General features: G+C 45.5%; 1 protein-coding gene across 1 annotated transcript in view; it reads left to right on the top strand.

Moving 5' to 3' along the window:
* Positions 1-21216, top strand: part of SSH2 (slingshot protein phosphatase 2) — a 283085-nt gene that overhangs the window by 87701 nt on the left and 174168 nt on the right. The window contains exon 2 of the mRNA XM_029611202.1: positions 10245-10288. Within this exon, the coding sequence (XP_029467062.1) occupies positions 10245-10288 (44 nt within the window). The remainder of the gene's footprint in view (positions 1-10244; positions 10289-21216) is intronic.

Here is a 21216-nt window from a genome sequence, read left to right as displayed (position 1 = left end):
ATGCGTTGTTGAAGTAGTTAGTCGATCTCTTGAAGAAGAGGGTTCCGATGTGCACCATGATGTTTCATGGAAACTAGATATGGGAGCGTTTGGAGGGATGCAAAGTTGAGAGAATAACCTTCCTTTATTATGGTCAGGACCCAAAGGTCGGATGTTATTTTGTTCCATTCTGGGAAAAATAGGGACAGCCGTCCCCCTACTTGTGTTGTCGGTAGCGGTGACCAGGGTAGTCCTAAAAACTCTGCTGGTTTTTAGGGGGATGAGGGTCTGTCATTTGGCAAGATTGGCCGGGGTGCACGAGGGCGTTGGCGTGGATCCTGCTGCAGATAAGACTGCTGATATGGTGGAGGCCGGTAAGATGTATAAGGCCGATATATGCGCCTAGGGTAAGCAAGTTTCCTGCAGGAGGAGAATTGGCGTCGAGACGATGAGCCTTCATATGGTGAGGTCAAAAGATAATACCGCCACTTTTTGTTCTTTCAGTTTTGCTACTGTCTCAGTGAGCCTGTCACCGATAAAGTTGTCTGGGCGACAGGGAAGATTAGCTAGCTTGTCGTGCACATCATCCCTTATGGCATTTGCCCTCAGCCATACTAGTCTTCTTGCAGCTATGGCATTAGCCGTGGTTTTTGCCGACATTTTGAATCCCTCGTAGATGGAGCATAAGAGATGTCGAAGGCCCTCCTCCATCTCATAAAATTCTCGAGGGGGCTAGCCTCTGTAGAACCACCTTGTAATAGGGGTTTTAAAGATTGTAGGCTTTCAAATAAATATTGTGCAACATAGAATTGGTGGTTCTGAATCTTTACAGTCAACGTGCCTGATTGGAATGCCTTCTTTGCAAAATCATGAAGACATTTGTTATCTTGTACTGGGGAAGGGGGGGGGGTGTTCGATTTCTTTGCCTTCTGCATTGCTAATTCGACAACTACCAATGCTTGTGAAGCTGGATGGCCGCATAAAAAGGCGAGTCTCGCATCCGATATCTAAGGTCGGTTTTCCTTGTAGTTGGCATTGTGGAGAAAGGAGATTCCCACGCTTTTTCCATCACGGAGTGTCATGAAAGGTAGAACATAATTTAAAAAACAATTATTATTCTGAAATGAACTTTACCCATATGTGAACGAATATCTCTGTGTCAGCAGAACTTGGAAAAGGCATCTGTGTTTCTTGGCTTCCTGGTACTATTTATCTGGGAGATTTTGCTAATAACATTGAAGTTTTGATAACATTCCCTCTCCTTTCCCATATGTGATCTGGAACTCAGAGACCTCATCTTATCCATGAGTTAATTCCTGAACATTTGCTATTCTGTCTAGTTATTAAAATAGGAAGTTTATCTCAGCAGAATAAGACAAATGATTCTTCTAGGACAAGCAGGATGGTAGTCCTCCCACATGGATTAAATCATCCGATGCAGCCCGGCACGGATGCCCAGCATGCCACGATCCACGCATCCACATGGGGTCCTCTTCAGTGTCTTCTTTTCCGCGGAGCATTCGTCTTGCAGTTGTAGAGTTTGTGCGCTAGCTTTTTTTTTTTTTTGAAAGCTTTTTCTCAGTTGATTCTACGACTTTCCTGCTCTGGGTTTCTCTCCATCCCCCCCGGCTTAGTTAGTTGGGCGGCACGGTAAGTTTTCTTCGTTCTGTGCATTCGATTCTCAGTAGTGTTTCCTTCGGGATTGTTGCAACCGTCCCTTCCTGACGGATTCACTCCGCCTACCTTTCTTTCTTTGCACTTCCTCTCACTATGGATGGACGCCTGGCTGCTGCGGCGTCTGCCTGCCGCCCTCTCCGGTATCCCCGGACCGGCTTGTGTGCTGCCTTCCACCATGCTCCGCTGGTACCTTAGGGTGCGCTTGCCACGCGGCCCTCAGTCTTATTTCCTACTTGGTGCGAACCTCAGGGGTGTCCCCCTGTGATGACGTCACGCTGCCCGGATATTTAAAGCCTACAATGTTTGCTAGCCTTTGAGTTGGCAAGGGGGGAATCTTATGGATGGGATTCGCTCTCCGTGCCCAGCTATTCTGTCTTTCCAATTTCCATTGGACTCTTAACGCTAACGGAGTACCCGCTCCTCGGGGGCCTTACTTGCTTTTCAGGTCGCTATCAGGAAACCGGTACTCGCTCCTCGAGGGCCCATGTTCCCTGACTCGCTGCCTGCTCCTACCTTCTCTTCTGCCTGGAACGATTTGCTATCTTCAACACCAGTGAGTACTACCATCTTCACCTCAGAGCTGTTCCCTGGAACCAGGTACTCGCTCCTCGAGGGCCTGCCTCCGTTCCAGCCCTAGTGCCATCTCCTACGTGGAACCGCTGTGTGAGTACATTACCTTCAAGCCTCTCAGCTCTCAGGGATCAGGCACTCGCTCCTCGAGAGCCTGCTCTCCCTATCCTGAGGTTCTCCATACTGAGGCTTTGTGCATATTCCACTGTACTCATTATTCTCAGTTCTTTTCACTACAGCACTGGTACCGGAGGAGTTGCTGTTCCAGCGCCTGAGGGATACTAGCCCAGCCGGGCTACTTCTGCTCACTACTGCCACCTCTGGTGGCTTCATCACATTGTCTAATAAAAGATCAATCTCTGTATTTGTGTGTCCTAAGCTGAGCCTGACCTGTGGCCCCTCACAGGACTTCCCCCTGTGGGTGCGGTCAGCTGCCACAGTGTCCAAGGGTCCACCCAAACCTCGCTAATTATACCAGGGATCTGCCGGTTATTGACCACTCCCCAGGTTTTCTTGTTATGGCTCATTTTGTTTTTGTCAGTTTACCCAGTGTCCTTGGACCACGTCCCTCACTGATCCGCACACGGTGTGTATCCTTTGCCTGGGGGCATCGCACCACGTGTGGGGGTGTTTGTTTTTGTGACCATATGACCCCTAAGGGCCGGCGTGCCCACCTGGATAAAATGGAGAAGCTCTTCGGGTCGACGAAATCTGAACCCTCGACTCCGGCATTGGGGGAGCATCGACTCCGAAAGGCTGAGGGGAACCAATGGACACCAAGCCTTCGATGTCCACCCCTCCACTGGGACCCTCGGTGGAGAGGGGTGCTGGGGATTGGTCTTCATCTGTCTCTTCTCGCTCAAGGACTTCTGGATCATCTCCTTCCTCCTCTGTGATGGGGAAAGACCAGGCCAAGCACTGTGGGAAGTCCAGGAAGCATCACCACTGGTCTCCATTTCTGCAGGGTGCCAGGCTCGGGTCGGTACCGGCGCCTGCTGTGATGCCCCCAACCGACCCTGTGGCAAAGAGGCACCCACTCTCTATCGAACCCGGGAGTCCCAGGCGTTCCCCCACCAATTTCAGTGCTGGGCATTGATCTCCCTTGAGGCTCCAGAGTAGATCTGGTTACACCTCCCCCTCCTCCATCCATCCTGAATTTGGCATATTTCCAGGAGGATTTGGAACGCAGGGCGCAAGTGGTGGCGGTCCGAGGCCTGCAGGGTGCAACTGGTGGAGGTCCTAGCTCCCGAACTGATGCCAGAGCCTGTGCCCTCTATGTTGGCACTGCTACTGGAGCTCCTTGACATCCTTCTCAGCGTTCTCCCCACACAGCTGCTGCTATTGCCCGAGGGTCCATCAATGCCCCAGAGGCCACCGCTGCTTCCTTCTCCCAGTGCTATCACCATTGTGGATTCCTCTGAGGAGGAAGGCCCTTTGAAGCCCATGGCAGCGTCGAGGCCCTTGGTTCCGTGGCCAAAGTTGTCTGGTCCAGTTCCGGGTCCTTCAGGGCCTGGGAAGGGGGCCTCCACCGGTGTCTCTGGAAGATCTCTGTGATGATGATGCTCCTTACGACCTGTGGGGAGATGATAGCTCCAAGTCTTCTTCTGATGACTCTGGAGACCTTCCCTCAGACCTGTCTCCTCCGGAGGAACAGTGCCATCTCCACCTGAGGACTTAACCTTTGCTGGGTTCATGCAGGGCATGGCAGAAACCATTCCATTCCAACTGCTATTGGAAGAGGATGCCAGACAAAATGCTGGAGGTTCTCCAGTGGGTGGATGTTCCGAAGGAGGTGGTGGCTGTTCTTGTCCATGAGATCTTTAAGGAGCTGTTCCTTCAGATTTGGGAACACCCCATGTCTGTGCCTCTGGTGAAGAGGAAGGCTGATGCCGATTACTTGTCCAGCACACTTTGGGGTTTGAGAAGTGCCAACTTCCACACCAGTCGGTTGTGGTGGAGTCCACCCTCAAGGAGGCCAAGTGTTCTTGCACCCATGCCTCTGCTCCTGGACAGGAACACAGGGTTCTGGATGTGCTGGATAAGAAGGTGTTTCAGGGTGCCATGCTGTTCGCCTGTATCGCCTCTTACATGACGCAATGTTCTCGAAATCTCTGGAAGCAGATCCAGGACCTGTCTGAGCGCCTGCCCCAGCAGCAGCAGGATGCTTTTTTGGTAGGTACAGCAGGGCCTTGAATGTGGCAAACATGAGGTGTGCTCCACCTATGATGAATTTGAAACAACTGTGAGGGTAGCGGCTGCGGGAATTAGTGCCCGTGGGATGACCTGGCTCTGAGCTTCTGATCTCCGGACAGATGTGCAGGAGAAACTTGCGGACCTGCCGTATACTAGCGAAAACCTCTTTGATGACAAGGTGAAGGATGCTGTAGCTCAGTTGAAGGATCACCATGAGACCTTGCATCATCTCTCTGCCAGTACGTCTGACCCGCCATCTTCAGCCAGGAAGCCTTTTCTACAAGTCCCATGGAGGTCCTTTTTTCGCCAGAGGAAATATTATCCTTCTGCCTCTCATACCCATTCCCAGCACGTGAGCTCTAGGGGCTGCCCTAGACAGCAGTGGACCCCCAGACAAGCCCCACTATGGGGTTTTGACTGGCAGCGAGGGAACATCAGCCAGTCGCCCATGCCAGAGACACCAGACCCTCCAGTCGGAGGCCGCCTGTGGTTCTTTGTGGACTGTGGGCCCAGTGTCACCTCCGACCAGTGGGTTCTGTCCATCATTCGTCGAGGGTATCGTCTGAACTTCCTGGGTAGCCCATCGAACTCTCCCCCGACCCCCTTTTGGGGTCTGTCCTCGCATCAGGAAATACTTTTGATGGAGCTCTCCACCCTCGTACTTGGACCGGTGCTTTTCAATATATATATAAATGATCTGGAAAGGAATACGACGAGTGAGGCTATCAAATTTGCAGATTTGCAAATTTGCAGATGATACAAAATTATTCAGAGTAGTTAAATCACAAGCAGACTGTGATACATTGCAGGAGGACCTTGCAAGACTTGAAGATTGGGCATCCAAATGGCAGATGAAATTTAATATGGACAAGTGCAAGGTGTTGCATATAGGGAAAAATAACCGTTGCTGTAGTTACACGATGTTAGGTTCCATATTAGGAGCTACCACCCAGGAAAAAGATCTAGGCATCATAGTGGATAATACTTTAAAATCGTCAGCTCAGTGTGCTGCAGGAGTCAAAAAAGCAAATAGAATGTTAGGAATTATTAGGAAGCGAATGGTTAATAGAACGGAAAATGTCATAATGCCTCTATATTGCTCCATGGTGAGACCACACCTTGAATACTGTGTACAATTCTGGTCGCCGCATCTCAAAAAAGATATAGTTGCGATGGAGAAGGTACAGAGAAGGGCAACCAAAATGATAAAGGGTATGGAACAGCTTCCCTATGAAGAAAGGCTGAAGAGATTAGGGCTGTTCAGCTTGGAGAAGAGACGGCTGAGGGGGGATATGATAGAGGTCTTTAAGATCATGAGAGGTCTTGAACGAGTAGATGTGACTCTGTTATTTTCACTTTCGAATAATAGAAGGACTAGGGGGCATTCCATGAAGTTAGCAAGTAGCACATTTAAGACTAATCGGAGAAAATTATTTTTCACTCAACGCACAATAAAGCTCTGGAATTTGTTGCCAGAGGATGTGGTTAGTGCAGTTAGTGTAGCTGGGTTCAAAAAAGGTTTGGATAAGTTCTTGGAGGAGAAGTCCATTAATGGCTATTAATCAATTTTACTTAGGGAATAGCCACTGCTATTAATTGCATCAGTAGCATGGGATCTTCTTAGTGTTTGGGTAATTGCCAGGTTCTTGTGGCCTGGTTTTGGCCTCTGTTGGAAACAGGATGCTGGGCTTGATGGACCCTTGGTCTGACCCAGCATGGCAATTTCTTATGTTCTTATGTACTTATGTAATGGCCAGGGCAGTCGAGCCCACTCCCTATTTTAAAGACCACCTCGGTCAGAGTGCATTTCAGTGCCATTAGGGCATATCATCACGGGATGAATGGTACACCTGTCTCAGTGCAACCCCCTGGTTGGGTGTTTCATGTGTGGTCTGCTTCAGTTGAAACCTCCTCTGCGTCCTCTGCCTGTATTCTGGGATCTTAATGTGGACTTGGCTTGCCTCATGAAGGATCCCTTTGAACCTAGCGCTTGTGTGACCTGAAATATCTGACCTGGAAGGTCATATTCTTGGTTGCGGTCACCTCAGCATGTCGGGACAGTGAACTTCAAGTGTTGGTGACGTACCCACCATATACGAAGTTCTTCCACAATAGGGTGGTTCTCCATAGTCACCCTAAGTTCTTAACACCTGAGGTGGTATCTGACTTCCATCTAAACCAATCTATCATCCTCCCTACCTTTTCCTGAGACCTCATTCGCACCCAGGTGAACAGGCCTTGCATACTTTGGATTGTAAGAGGGCCTTAGTGTTCTACCTTGAGAGGACAGGAGGCCATAGGCAGTCCACACAACTCTTCATCTTGTTTGATAGAACAGTATGGGGGTTGCTGTGGCCAAGCACACTCTGTCTACCTGGCTAGCAGACTGCATCTCATTCTGCTATGTGCAAGCAAGATTGCAGCTTGAGGGCCATGTTAAAGCTTACTCCGTCCAGGCCATGGCAACTTTGATGGTTAACTTGCTTACGGTTCCCGGGGTGGAGATCTGCAGAGCTGCAACTTGGAGTTCTCTCCATATGTTTGCAGCTCACTATTGCTTGAACAGACACAGCTGCCAGGATAGTAGCTTCAGCCAATCTGTCCTCCGTAACCTTTTTCGGGTCTAAACCCAACTCGTCTGCCTAGGGCCCTGTGTTTTGGGTTCGGGCTGTCTTCTTTTGTTACCAACAGCACCTATGTTGCTGTGCCTGTTGGCACTTGTTTGGTGTCTGTTGGTCTGTTCTGTCCAGAAACAGTCTGCAGCTAGGTATTCACCCATGTGTGAGGACTACCATCCTGCTTGTCCTACGAGAAAGCAAAGTTACTTACCTGTAACAGGTGTTCTCCTAGGACAGCAGGATGTTAGTCCTCACGAAACCCGCCCTCCTAAGTTTATTTTATTTTTTGTAATTCTCTGTAACGAGACTGAAGGGGGACCTCACGTGACTGCTTGGATAGCGGCATGCTGGGCATGTTCAGTGTGCCAGTCAAAGTTCTAGAAATTTTGACAGAAGTTTTCCGTGCCGGGCTCCATCTATGATGTCACCCACGTGTGAGGGCTAGCAGCCTTCTGTCCAGGAGAACACCTGTTACAGGTAAGCAACTCTGTTGTATGCAGATATTCAGCGGCATAACCATGCTGCTGAATATCCCTTGTAACTTAGCTGTCTAAGCCATATCCGGCTAAGTTACTTTATTTATTTATTTATTTATTTATTTAAAATCTTTTCTATACCGTCGCTAAGTTATATACCATCGCAACGGTTTACATGTAGGCACATATTTAATGTAAGTAAAAGTGTACTATAGTACATTCTAACAGGTGCCGTCAAAGGTTCGGTTACAATATATCATTAGACAAAATAATTTTTAGAGAAGTGGGTCATGACCGAGTGTACTGAAAGTACTTTTACGGGTAAATTTATCATACATAGTGTTATCAATATGCTAGTTGTGATGTGGGGTTCATAGACTACTCTACGGTATTGTCCTAAGTACTGTGTGTCGGTGCTTATCTGCTTATTCCTGAATAATTTCTATTCTCCCATCTCCTTGTAAAATGCCTGTTTAAAAAGCCATGTTTTTAAACTTTTCTTAAATGCCTTGAGATCACTTTGTAATCTGATCTCTGGAGGCATTGTGTTCCAAATTGTGGGTCCTGCTAATGATAAGGCCCTTTCCCTCACTTGGGTTAGTCTTGCTGTTTTAACTGAAGGGATGGTTAGGAGTGCTTTATTTGCTGATCGAAGATTTAAAGGGCCTGCTTTCAGTTTTGGGCCCTTTGTGTTTTGTTTTTGAAAATTAGCAATGTAAATGCAATGTGTGTGTTAGAAAAGTCAGAGGATTTTGCAACTGATTTTGGTGCGGGTGGGAGGGGTCAGAATAGTGCATGTACATTTGAAAATTAAATGCTTGCCCGCTACAGGAATGGCTCTTGTTAGCGTGGGCTATATAACCACATATTGCAGAGTCTGGTTGTCTGTTGGGCTGTTTTACTGGGTGTGTGCTTTTTGAAATTGTCCTCATGATGCCAGAGTGAAGAAGCGAACACATCTCCCACAGCTGTAAGAACACACAAGAAAATATTGCACCTAAGAGAGGAATTTCCTCTCTTAGGTGCTCCTCTTCTCCCCAGTTCTAATACCCCTCTGTTATATTGTAACTTTCGGCCTTCCTTTATATTTATGTTAACGTTATTACCCCTTGTTCCATGTAAACTGATGTGATATGATCTGTATCATGAATGTCAGTATAAAAAAGCACTAAATAAATAAATTAAATTTCTGAGCATTTTACTCCTACTTGTTTTATGTACAATTACCTATATTTTAGCCATTGTTAAATGTATAACGCCCCGGCGTAAGTTCCTGTTCTCTGTACACAGACGTGATATCTCTGATGAGCGGCGGTATATAAAAAAATTATAAATAAATAAATAAATTTGACCTGCACTTAAACACTTGGGAAATCCCTTTCCGATACCCAGTCACACAGACCCCTCAAAGTGTGTGCCTTCGCATAGCTTTGCCTGTTAGTTTCTGAGCGCCATCTTGCACATCTCCTGGACCTCACAGGAGATTGGCTCAGGTTGACTGATAATAGTGAGCAGCACGAGTTATTCCCTGTATATCATATCGAGTTCATCTATAGGTGTCCTCAGCTTGCTCTGCTCAGTACTAGTATGTTCCAGCCTCCATTCATACACAGAGCAGATCTTCTTCCTAACTACACATCCCAAACCAACAGCTGAAAGTAGAATCCTTTCGGGAAAGAAGATAGAGATTTATCTCCCCACTTTTCCAGTGCTTCTCAAACAAACACGTGACTCTCATTATTGCCTACAATGCAAACCCTTCCAAGTCTTCTCTGCCACCCCTGAAACTTTGTTGGCCTGTTTCAGCAGTGGAATTAAATAGGGAGATGGTTTTATCTGAGGCCACTTGAAATGTCACATGTCTGTAAATAAAAAATACTCTACTGCATCTGCATTCTGCAAAGAGAGAGGTGTGAACTCGTGGCCTTGCACATAACAAAGGGGAGCACTGCAGCCATGTCTGACTCTCCCTGGATGAGAGCCAGGTGGAAAGCCCAAATCTGAATGTGATGTTATATATCAATGTCTGCACCCTCCATGTGATGCACTCTACAGTAAATAGTGAGTGATAGTTTATCAGTTCTGGTAATGTAAATGAAACGAGTGAGGAGGTGGCATTTATTATGTATACTTGCATGACTGCAGTCCTGCCTCAGGCAGGCTGTTGCACGTGGGACTTGTTATGGAGCGCAGGGTTGGACTTTCATGGCCATTAGACTTCCTATAATTCTGGATTTTAAGGCTCACACAAAAAGGGATTTGAGCACCTTTAATGATTCTTATATTTGTAACATTAACAACAAATATCATAAAACCAGACAATGGTCACCACATATGAAACCATTATTACTCACTAGCAGTAAACTATAATACTACATCTATCTAACTTATGGCCTATATATATTCACTTCCTGACCCGCAGAAATGAATTTCATTTTTAAAACAAAGGTGAACATAACTCCCAATTTTTGCCGCTTTAGTGCTTTCTTGAAATATTTACAAATATTGGTGAAAACTGTTTTTGTTTTGCATGGTCTTGTCTGTTTTGCTTTCCCTTGGAAATGGTGAATGTTTGATTCAGTTTGACACTGATTTGTATTGTCTCTGTGTTGTTTTTTTTAACCATAATTGTGGGCTGAAAACAAAGTAGCTGTATAGCCAGCAGTATGCTGGTTCATTACAGCCTGCCTTCTTGGATGTTTAATTGTGTTTATTTGTGTTGTGCTTGCAGGAGGCAGACAGTGGGGAGGAAGAGTGCCGCTCCCAGCCCAGAAGGTAAGAAGGGTATGGGGTAGTTGGGATTTTTCCAGCTTTGATACATGTTGATCTCTTCTGCAGAAATCATTCTTTAACATAAAGTGTGATTGCACCCAGTGCCTGCCTGGAGTGGCGTATCTTGGCAGGGCTGGGAAGTTTACTCAGAGGTGCCTGTGAGAGAGGGTGAACAAGCTCCATGTTTGTATATGGTGTATATTTTCAGATAACGGAAATGGTCTCCTGTACACTTTGTTTTGCTTTCTAATGCCTTAAAAATGTAAAAGCCATCATTTCTTATTCATCTTAATGGTGTTCTATTCTTAAGAGAATGATTTTATACACAGTTGATGTGAGAACTATGAAGAGAACGTGACGTGGTTCAGATATAAATCAAAACAAATCAGACTTCAACAGGGAACTTCAGGACAAGATTAATTTGTGTTGGAAAAAAAAGCAAAATAGGGTTAAAACAGCTTAATTTTCCTTCTATTATGATGACATTGACTTACTAAGGGAAAATGACTATGGTATTTTATTATTTTTTTAGTCATTAATTTTCAGATAAGACAATAAAAATTAACTCTCAAATTTTTTGGCAAACCTACCTATCATCTAAAAAAAAAAGTGTGTGGGATTGTAAGAGTCCGTGTTGACTTTCCAGATTTAGATGCTCAGTGAAGTTTTTTCCTGGAGCTTTCTTCTCCCTGTGCAGGACACTGGTTCAGTTGAGAAGTTTACCTAGAAGAATTAGTCATGACTCGTAGGTGACATCATTTGAGGGTGCTGAACAGACCCATCTCCCATAGCTCAATAAAGCTTTACTGAGCATTCAGAGTTCAGATAAAATGATGTGTGTGGGAACTACTTCACTGACGTGTTACCTTCTCATGATTTTTTAAGTTACTTTTCTGACCTTTTGCAGTGAGTTTCTTTGCACGCTTCCTCGGAAGCCCCTAAACAGTACTTTTAAGTACAAAAATAAATTATGTGAAAAGAAAAACCAAAGGCCAAGGAAGCTACCATCAGTGGATTTAAAATCTGTATTTGTGGGCACTGGATGTCAATCATGAATAACCATGAAGACTAAAGAGGTTAGGACTTTTCAGCTTGGAGAAGAGACGGCTGAGGGGGGATATATAGAGGTGTTTAAAATCATGAGAGGTCTATAATGGGTAGATGTGAATCGGTTATTTACGCTTTTGTAAATCAGAAGAAGGATCCATCTTAAGAAAATAGGAAAAAGCATAAGCATTCTCAAGTTAAGTATAAAACACTGATAAGGCAGGCTGAGAGAGAATTTCAAATGAAGTTGGCCGTAGAGACAAAAACTCATAACAAAAACTTTTTAAAATCTATCCAAAGCAAGATACCTGTGAAGGAGTCGGTTAGACTGTTAGATGACGGAGGGGTTAAAGGGGCTCTTAGGGAAGATAATACTATTGCAGAAAAACTAAATGAATTCTTTGCTTCTTTGTTTACTAATGAGAATGGTGGAAAGATACCAGTTCCGGATATGGTTTACAAGGGTGATGTGTCAGATGAACTGAACCAAATCATTGTGAACCTGGAAGATGTAATAGGCCAGATTGACAACTAAAGAGTAGCAAATCACCCAGACCGGATGGTATGCTTCTCAGGGTTCTGAAGGAACTAAAAAATGAAATTTCAGATGTGTTAGTTAAAATTTTAACCAATCATCTATTGTACCTGAAGACTGGATGGTGGCCAATGTAACCCCCAATATTTAAAAAGAGTTCCGGGGCAATCTGGAAAACTATAGACCAGTGAGCCTGACTTCAGTGCCAGGAAAAATAGTGGAAACTATTCTAAAGAACAAAATCACTGAGCATATAGAAAGACATGGTTTAATGGAACACAGTCAGCATGGATTTACCCAAGGCAAATCTTGCCTCACAAATCTGCTTCATTTTTTTTAAGGGGTTAAATGTAGATAAAGGTGACCCAGTAAATGTAGTTATTTGGATTTTTCAGAAGGTGTTTGACAAAGACCCTCATGAGAGATTTCTAAGAAAACTAAAAAGTCATGAGATAGTGTTAAGGTTTGTGGGTATGTGGACCCTTGGCCTGAGGTGAGAGTTGTTACCACCTGTGGGGAGGAGGCCCACACCGTCGGGAGGTGAGGTCAGGCACAGTAGGGAGCTCTGGGTAGACTGTGGAGAGGTCCCGAGGAGCCAGGAGGGATTCCCACAGTAGATAGACAGGCTGGTGATAATACCTGGGCAGAGGCCCCCGAAGAGGGAGGTGCGAGACTGGCCGTGCAGGAGGTACTCCGGAGAGGCAACCCCGAGGGGCGGAGCTGCGCAGCGAAGGAGGTGCTGATGTAATGACGTAGGCCAACCCACGGAGCAGGGAAGCCCGAGTCAGGTCTCTGATGATGACGTGTGCTCAACCCCGAGGAGTGGGAAGCACAGACAGTCTCTGTATAGCATGGAAGCACTGCCCCGAGGAGTGGGGAAGCGCTGGCAGTCTCTGTATAGCACGAGAGCGCGACCCTGAGGAGCGGGGAAGCGTGGACAGTCTCAGTATAGCACAGAAGTACTGCCTCGAGGAGCGGGGAAGTGCTGCAGTCTCTTCTATAGCACATAGGTACAGCCCCGAGGAACGGGGAAGCGCTGAGGTAGAACTCCCAAGTGGTAAAGGTGTTCCAGGAGGCAGTCCCGAGGAGCGGGGAGCCTTGCAAGGTAGGGCGCAGGGCCAGCCTGAGGAGTGGGGCAGGCCAGGAGACTAAGTCCCCATGGAGTGCGCACACTGGCCCCCGAGGAGCAGGTACCAGACAGAGTCCAAATTCCAAGTAGTCCGATAGTGTAGCCACAGGATCACGGCGGCAGGAGCTAGTAGAGACGTACGGAACTCGTTGCCAAGTCGGCTAGCTGGGGGCGAAGGTGGAGCTTAAGTACCTTGATCCCATCATTTCATCAATCAGGGATGCGCCCGAGGTTCCCGCCGAAGAGGCTACAAAGGAGTGCCCGGTGTCGACGTGGGTGGCGGTGGCGTCTCATCCGCCACGAGGTGACCTGGGGAACACGGCGGTGGAGACTAGCCTGCGCCACGAGCAGGCCCGGAGAGGGTAGGAGAACGGTGCATGATGTGAGTAGATGCGGTTGCAGCCATCTGGCGACCGACGGTCATAACAGATAGGAGGTGATGTCCTTTCGTGAATTACAAAGTGGTTAAAAGACTTGAAATAGAGAGTAGGGTTAAATGGTCAATTTTCTCAGTGGAAAAAGGTAAACAGTGGAGTGGGATCTGTACTTGGACAGGTGCTTTCAATATATTTATAAATGATCTGGAAAGGAATACTGCGATTGAGATAATCAGATTTGTAGATGCTACAAAATTATTCAGAGTAGTTAAATCCCAAGTGGATTGTGATAAATTGCAGGAGGACCTTGCGAGACTGGAAGATTGGGCATCCAAATAGCAGATGAAATTTAGTGTGGACAAGTGCAAGGTGTTGTATATAAGGAAAAATAACCCATGCTGTAGTTATACAATGTTAGGTTCCATATTAGGAGTTACCACCAAGGAAAAAGATGTAAGCATCATAGTGGATAATACATTGAAATAGGCTTAAGTGTGCTGCAGCAGTCAAAAAAGTAAACAGAATGTTAGGAATTATAAGGAAGGGAATGGTGAATAAAATGGAAAATGTCATAATGCCTCTGTGTTGCTCCATGGTGAGACCGCACCTTGAGTCCTGTATACAATTCTGGTAACCGCATCTCTACCTTATCCAATTGCACTGGATAAGGTAGAGAGAAGGGCGACAAAATGATAAAGGGGATGGAACAGTTCCCCTATGAGGAAAGGCTAAAGAGGTTAGGGTTGTTCAGCTTGGAGAAGAGATGGCTGACGGGGGATATGATGGAGGTCTTTAAAGTTATGAGATGTCTAGAATGGGTAAATGTGAATCGGTTATTCTCCTAGGACAAGCAGGATGGTAGTCCTCAAAGATGGGTGACACCATCAAATGGAGCCCGGTATGGAAAACTTTGACTGGCACACTGAGCATGCCCAGCATGTCGCAGGTACTGGTGGCTTCCCAAAAGCCTTCTACCAGGAAGGTCTTACCGGTTGAAATGGAGAAGGTTCTCTGTCTGGTATGAGGCGAAGGCCTAGACCCTTTCTCGTGCCCCACTCTGCAACTGCTGGACTATTTGTGGTTCCTCTTGGTGTGTGGGCTATGGACCACCTCGATCCAAGTCCACCTGAGTGCTATCAGTGCGTATCATCAGGGGATAAGTGGTGCACCTATTTCTGTGCAGCCCTTGGTGGGCAGTTTCATGAGGGGCCTGTTGCATCTAAAGCCCCCTTTGTGTTGTCCTGTTGTGTCCTGGGACCTCAACGTGGTACTAGCACGGCTCATGCAACCTCCTTTCAAGCCTATGCACTCCTGTGAGCTTAAACATCTCACCTCGAAAGTTATTTTTGTGGTTGCAATCACCTCTGCTTGCAGGGTCAGTGAGCTTCAGGCGTTCGTGACGTACCCGCCCTATACGAAATTCTTTCCTGATAGGGTGGTTCTACGCACTCACCCTAAGTTCCTGCCTAAGGTGGTGACTGATTTCCATCTCAATCAGTCCATCATTTTGCCAAACTTCTTTCCGAGGCCCCATGCGTGCTCTTGCCTTTTATCTTGAGTGCACAGTGGCCCATAGGCAATCCATGCAACTCTTTGTCTCCTTTGATTAAAACAGACTTGGCGTTGCGGTGGGCAAGCAAACCCTATCCAGCTGGTTGGCGGACTGTATATCCTTCTGCTTCGAGCAGGCAGGCCTTCCGCTTGAAGGCCGCATTCAATTAGGGCCTTGGCAGCGTCAGTGGCGCACTTTCATGCGGTCCCCATCACTGAGATCTGCAAGGCTGCAACGTGGAGCTGCCTGCACACGTTTGCCACCCATTACTGTTTGGACAAGGATGGTCGACATGACAGTACCTTTGGCAAGTCTGTCCTTTATAATCTGTTCCAAGCATAAGAACCCAACTCTCCCTACCTAGGGCCCAGTATCTGGTTCATGCTGCCTCCCATTCTCATCCTCAGCACTTCTGTTGTTGTGCCTGTTGGCAAGTGGTTAAGTGCTGTTGGTCCTGGTATTGCCGGGCGCAGCCTGTAACTTGGTTTTCACCCTCTTGTGAGGACTATCATCTTGCTTGTCCTAAGAGAAAGCAGAATTGCTTACCTGTAACAGGTGTTCTCCTAGGACAGCAGGATGTTAGTCCTCAGGAAACCCACCCGCCACCCCGCAGAGTTGGGTTCTTCGTTGGTTTGTTGTTTTATTTTTCACTCATCTTTTTTTGCTAAGAAACGAGACTGAAGAGGAACACCATGTGGCCGTGCAGATAGTAGCAGGCTGGGCATGCTCAGTGTGCCATTCAAAGTTTCTAGAAACTTTGACAAAAGTTTTCCATGTCGGACTCTATCTGATGATGTAACCCATCTGTGAGGACTAACATCCTTCTGTCCTAGGAGAACACCTGTTACAGGTAAGCAGCTCTGCTTTTACTCTCTTGGATATCAGAAGGACTAGGGGGCACGCCATAAAGTTAGCAAGTAGCACATTTAAAACTAATGAGAGAAAATTCTTTTTCACTCAGCGGACAATTAAACTTTGGAATTTGTTGCCAGAGGATGTGGTTAATGCAGTTAGTGTAGCTGGGTTTAAAAACGTTTTGGATAATTTCTTGGAGGAGAAGTCCATTAACTGCTATTAATCAAGTTGATTTAGGGAGTAGCCACTGCTATTACTAGCATCAGTAACATGGGATCTTCTTAGTGTTTGGATAATTGCCAGGTACTTGTAGCCTGGATTGGCCACTATTAGAAACAGGATGCTGGGCTTGATGGACCCTTGGTCTGACCTAGTATGGGCAATTTCTTATGTTCTTGTATCTATTACTCAGACATGGTTTGTGCTGTGGACAGAGAACACCTGCTTACATTATAATGTCAGCTCAGCTGCCTTTAAAATTCAGGAAGATATCTTTCTTTATTAATATTTGTGTCTGAGTGCAGCACAAACATTGCTGGCATCTGTCAGGGCAGGAACAGTGTGTGAGGACAGGGAGTGGGGATCTGCTTCTCTGTTTCCATGGATGGTGGTAGATTCAGGTAGTCTGCATCTACCGCTTCAGTGCAAGACATAAAAAGTTGTGTTAAATCACAGCAAGCCAGAAGGTTGCCCTTCAAATGGTTAAAGTCCTATTTACTGGAGATCCAGAAAAAAACATTAGCTTAGCATTCACCATTCCTGAATCCTTTCAGTTGAAATTGGATCATGATCTAACTATTGCTACTGTCTGTGTACCATCACGTCCACTCTGCTGTTAGGCCCTCGTATGCTCCCAAAACTGAATTTGCTGAACTCAGTACAGTAAATAATTCGGCTGCTGTTGGTCACCTCCCCATAGTGCAACACACACATTTACACTGGGAACATGCCTCCAAGCCAGCAGCTTTACTTGTTCTTTTTTCTGATTTAGAGGTATCTGGTAAACTTCCCCTCATTCTTGGACATGGTCTCTCTGGAGAATGCTTTTATTTAGCAATGGCAAATCAAAGGATGTGAAAAGACAGCCATCCTTTCCTGCTATTTTTGGTTGGTTTTTTTTTTTTTTAGTTACTCCTACATAGTAGCATAGCAGATGATGGCAAAAAATATTCAGTTGGGCCATCCAGTCTGCTCAGTTATGCTGTCCACAGAGTGTGGCTGCCTGCAAGATATCTTTTCTTCTTCAAGGCAATCTGTTTTGGTTTTGACCTGGTAGTTTTTCTATTCTTTTGGGTTTCCAGTTCATTTGGTATCAGAACTGGGATATTAACTGAGCCTTCATTCGCAAGTACCTGTGGATTTTTTCTCCTATTCTGTGTCACGCCTCAATATACCTAAACTAGCCCAGGGATGCCAAACTGCAATCCCGGAGGTCCACAAACCAGTCACATTTTTAGGATATATTTAATAAATATGCATGCGATATTTTTACATGTACTCCTTCACTGTATGCTCATATCTCATACATATTTGTCCAAGTTTTCAGTTTATCCCTAATGGTTTGTGGACCTCCAGAATTGCAGTTTGATGCCCGTGGGCTAGTCATAATAGTGACAGTCCTTCAGCCATGCACCAGAGCTCCTTTCGGGACTCTTAATCATAGGCCTTGAATCCAGCTGATAGGTACCACCCTTGAGCAATGAGCATGACTCTTCCCTTCAGGCAGTGAATGCTGCCTCTGCAGCATACCTAGCCAAACCGGGAAGTGGAAGTCCCCTATTTTCCTTGCTTGTACTCTGCCATCTTGGCTAAGAGAGAATACAAGATTTCATGTAGTTCCTTCCAGCACTGCATGTTTCCTAGGTCTAACCACAAGGCTCTGTAATAATCTAAATAGCTAGCAATGCTATCTGGCTTTCTGAGTCTCCTTTGTAGGAAGTTGATTTCAGACTTCAGCGCTGATCTCAGATCTCGTGTTATCCTAGCTATGCCAATACAATTATCCAAAGTTCCTGATGGCAGTATGGTCTGTTATATCTGCTTTAGTGTTTTGGCTGAAACATTTTTTTAAGGTCAATATTCAAAAGGGTTTGTTTGGCTTAACTTTTAGAGTTACCAAGATAAACCCCAAGATGAGAATTTATCATCCTACTGTGTGGTTAAATTTTAATCAGATAAGTCATTTCATGGTTAACATTTACCTGAATAAAAAAAGAAGTGGTGCCAAGATGGCTTAATTTTCTATGACTAATGCTGATATGCAGCACTGGTTGGATAATTGGTTGGCTTGGTGGTCTGGAAAAATTGCTGAAGTTAACTGGATAACTCAAAAAAAAACCCAACAATCTAGCAAGTCCAGCAGCGACTGATTTCACACCTCTGTTTTTTTAAAATGTACCGCAGGTTGAGCAGCCCCTTTCCTGCCCACCACCCCCAAGAAACATTAAAAAAATTAAGTAAGTGTTGCTAAGCAGTGTCAGTTTAGTCTTCTCCTCCGCCACATCCTCTCCTTTCAAAAACAACTTTAGGTGATCAAGAAATTAGATGTACATTTTACTCATAGGAAAGTGCACATATAATATGTTCAGTTATAGGTGGATAACCTTTCACAATTCAACAGTCTTTAACAGTGGGTGGATATTCTTTGAGATGGTGAATAACTCTGAGCATTTAGGTTTGGTTTTTTTTTCCTTTTTTTCCCTTTTTTCACAAACCACCAGTGGAGACATAGTTCTATGAATGAGCTTGTGTGTGTGTGTGTGTGTATGTTTGTTTGAGTATGAATGTATTGTCTTGTCTTTTTAGATATTTACTATAAAACAATATGGGGATGTTTATTACACATTGAAGCTAGTTTGATAGTTTATTGAATATATATGCAAACTATTGATATTACCTTTGATGATGTATTCCTATTTTACTATGCATTTCTGTCAAATGCTTCATTATTTTATCGTTAATCCCTATATGACTAAATAAAGATTTATAAAATAAAAATAAAACCAGCTTTAGGTATAAATCCCCAAAACCCTTACCCGTACCGCCTCACCCCCAGAAGCACTCCCGGTGCAGAGCATAAGGGGAAGAGGTTCTCACTGAATACGGAGGGCCAATACTCGGATAAGCACAGGAACTTAGTTTTCACTTCCCTCTGGGGAAGAGACCCATGCTTGGGATCATGGGATTACTCACTGGTGTGAAGTGAATAAAGGAATACTAAGTGCTGGTAGTCAGAGCTATTGGCACTTAGTGTTCGGTGGGAGGAGGTAAGAGCATCTCTTCCTTCTCTCTGCACTGGGGACATTTTAGGAGGTGAGGGAGATTTACAGCTGAACTTTTTTTGAAGGTAGGGGATGCATGGGAGGCAGGACATCCGCAATGCTGAGCAGCATTACATATTTTTCTTCTTTTTTTTTTTTATATTTTTTGGGAGTGGGGAGATGGAAAGGAGGGAGATTAGTCATTACTGGTCCTACTAGATTTTTATTTATTTATTTTTTTTAGTATTCAAAAGTGATGAGCCGTGCATGGCAGGGTTACTCAGATAGCATTATCTGAACAGCAGTGCCTTACCCTGATAAGTGCCACCATAGTTCTATGTCTAAGTTCATCCAGATAACTTTTCCCACTGTCTGGCTTACTCAGTTCTGACCTCCTACTGCATCTTTGTCCCAGTGTTTTAGATATCTTGATTTTAATGATTGTTCAGTCTAGACTCCAGGTCTTGACCAACAACAGAGAACTGATACAGTTAAGCCTGCTGTCAGGAGAAATGTGAAATAGCAGATGCAACCTTATAAAATGAGATTGAAGTGTCTTGGCAGAGCTGAGGGGGAAGTTTGCATGGCAGGTTTACTGTTGTCTGTGTTTATCGATATCTCATTTTATTTGATTGTAAAGAATAAAATTTGTATTTTCTGATTTTTAAATGGCAATTTTTAGTCGCTCATTTTTTCAGTGAGCAGTTCACTAATGAATATCTGGGCTAGTGACTGCATGGTCACCCCTAGCCTTGATTCAGATATTTAACACCTTGCGATGTCGCAGAACTTACCTGTGCATGTATATTTATGGGATGCTAAAAAATCATTCCATATCCTTGCCCTCAGGCCTCTCTCATCCATCCAGGCTCCTGTTGGACCTGTTGCAGGACCCGGTCTTCCCTCATCCTCTGAGAGCCCAGGAAGATTTAACTACCTGGCAGCAGAGAGATTCCTGGAGGAAGAGAAGTGGCAATAGTTTGGGGGAATGAAATAGCATTCACCTCTACGTGCCAAGGCTTTACTGCACTCCCTGCCGGTCTCTGTTAGCAGCAACCTATGGCAGGCACGTCTGCCCTCCAGTCAGCACAAGGATCTGATGTATATCCTGCATAACTTATGACAAATGATCATTGCATGATTACTCGTTCTCTCTAAAGAGTAGGAACGCTTTTTTAAACAGTGAGCATGGGCTCCAGGCTGAGAGTTTTAAAAGTGACTGTAAGACCCAGTGCAGCTGGCGCTTCCTTTCTTCTTCACTGAATTATTTATATAACGCAAAAGGAATTTAGATAAACAAAGATACTGGCCTTATTCATAGATTTTCTTGTCTTTTAAGATGGCAAGAGCAGCCTTCCCACCCTCTCCCAATTTTCAAGGAATCTCTTTCCTTGCCCCCTGCCAGGCAAACTTGGTGAAATAAAGTTATACAAGAGGCAAGATTTATTCAGTGGAAAGGAAGATTTAAGACAAAGGTCATGATATCAGCTTGAATGAGGGAGGGTGAGGAATAGCATAGTATATTTCTTCACTGAAAGGGGTGTTGGATACATGGAGGAAAACAGTAACAAGAAAACCCAGGAATTAAGCACAAAGGATCCTTGGCTGTGGGGGGAGGGGGGAGTGAGGGGCAAAGCCTGGGATAAGCACAGAGGATCCTTAGATGTGAAGGGAGGGAGGGGTAAAGTCTGGGATAAGCACAGAGGATCCTTAGATGTGAAGGGAGGGAGGGGTAAAGTCTGGGATAAGCACAGAGGATCCTTAGCTGTGGGGAGTGAGGGTAAAGCCTGGGATAAGCACAGAGGATCCTTAGCTGTGGGGAGTGAGGGTAAAGCCTGGGATAAGCACAGAGGATCCTTAGCTGTGGGGGAGTGAGGGGTAAAGCCTGGGATAAGCACAGAGGATCCTTAGCTGTGGGGGAGTGAGGGGTAAAGCCTGGGATAAGCACAGAGGATCCTTAGCTGTGGGGGAGTGAGGGGTAAAGCCTGGGATAAGCACAGAGGATCCTTAGCTGTGGGGGAGTGAGGGGTAAAGCCTGGGATAAGCACAGAGGATCCTTAGCTGTGGGGGAGTGAGGGGTAAAGCCTGGGATAAGCACAGAGGATCCTTAGCTGTGGGGGAGTGAGGGTAAAGCCTGGGATAAGCACAGAGGATCCTTAGCTGTGGGGGAGTGAGG

The sequence above is a fragment of the Rhinatrema bivittatum genome, chromosome 8, assembly GCF_901001135.1.
Source record: "Rhinatrema bivittatum chromosome 8, aRhiBiv1.1, whole genome shotgun sequence".
NCBI lineage: Eukaryota > Metazoa > Chordata > Amphibia > Gymnophiona > Rhinatrematidae > Rhinatrema > Rhinatrema bivittatum.
Note: the sequence above shows the minus strand (reverse complement) of the source record. Positions and strands in the feature narration are given on the sequence as shown.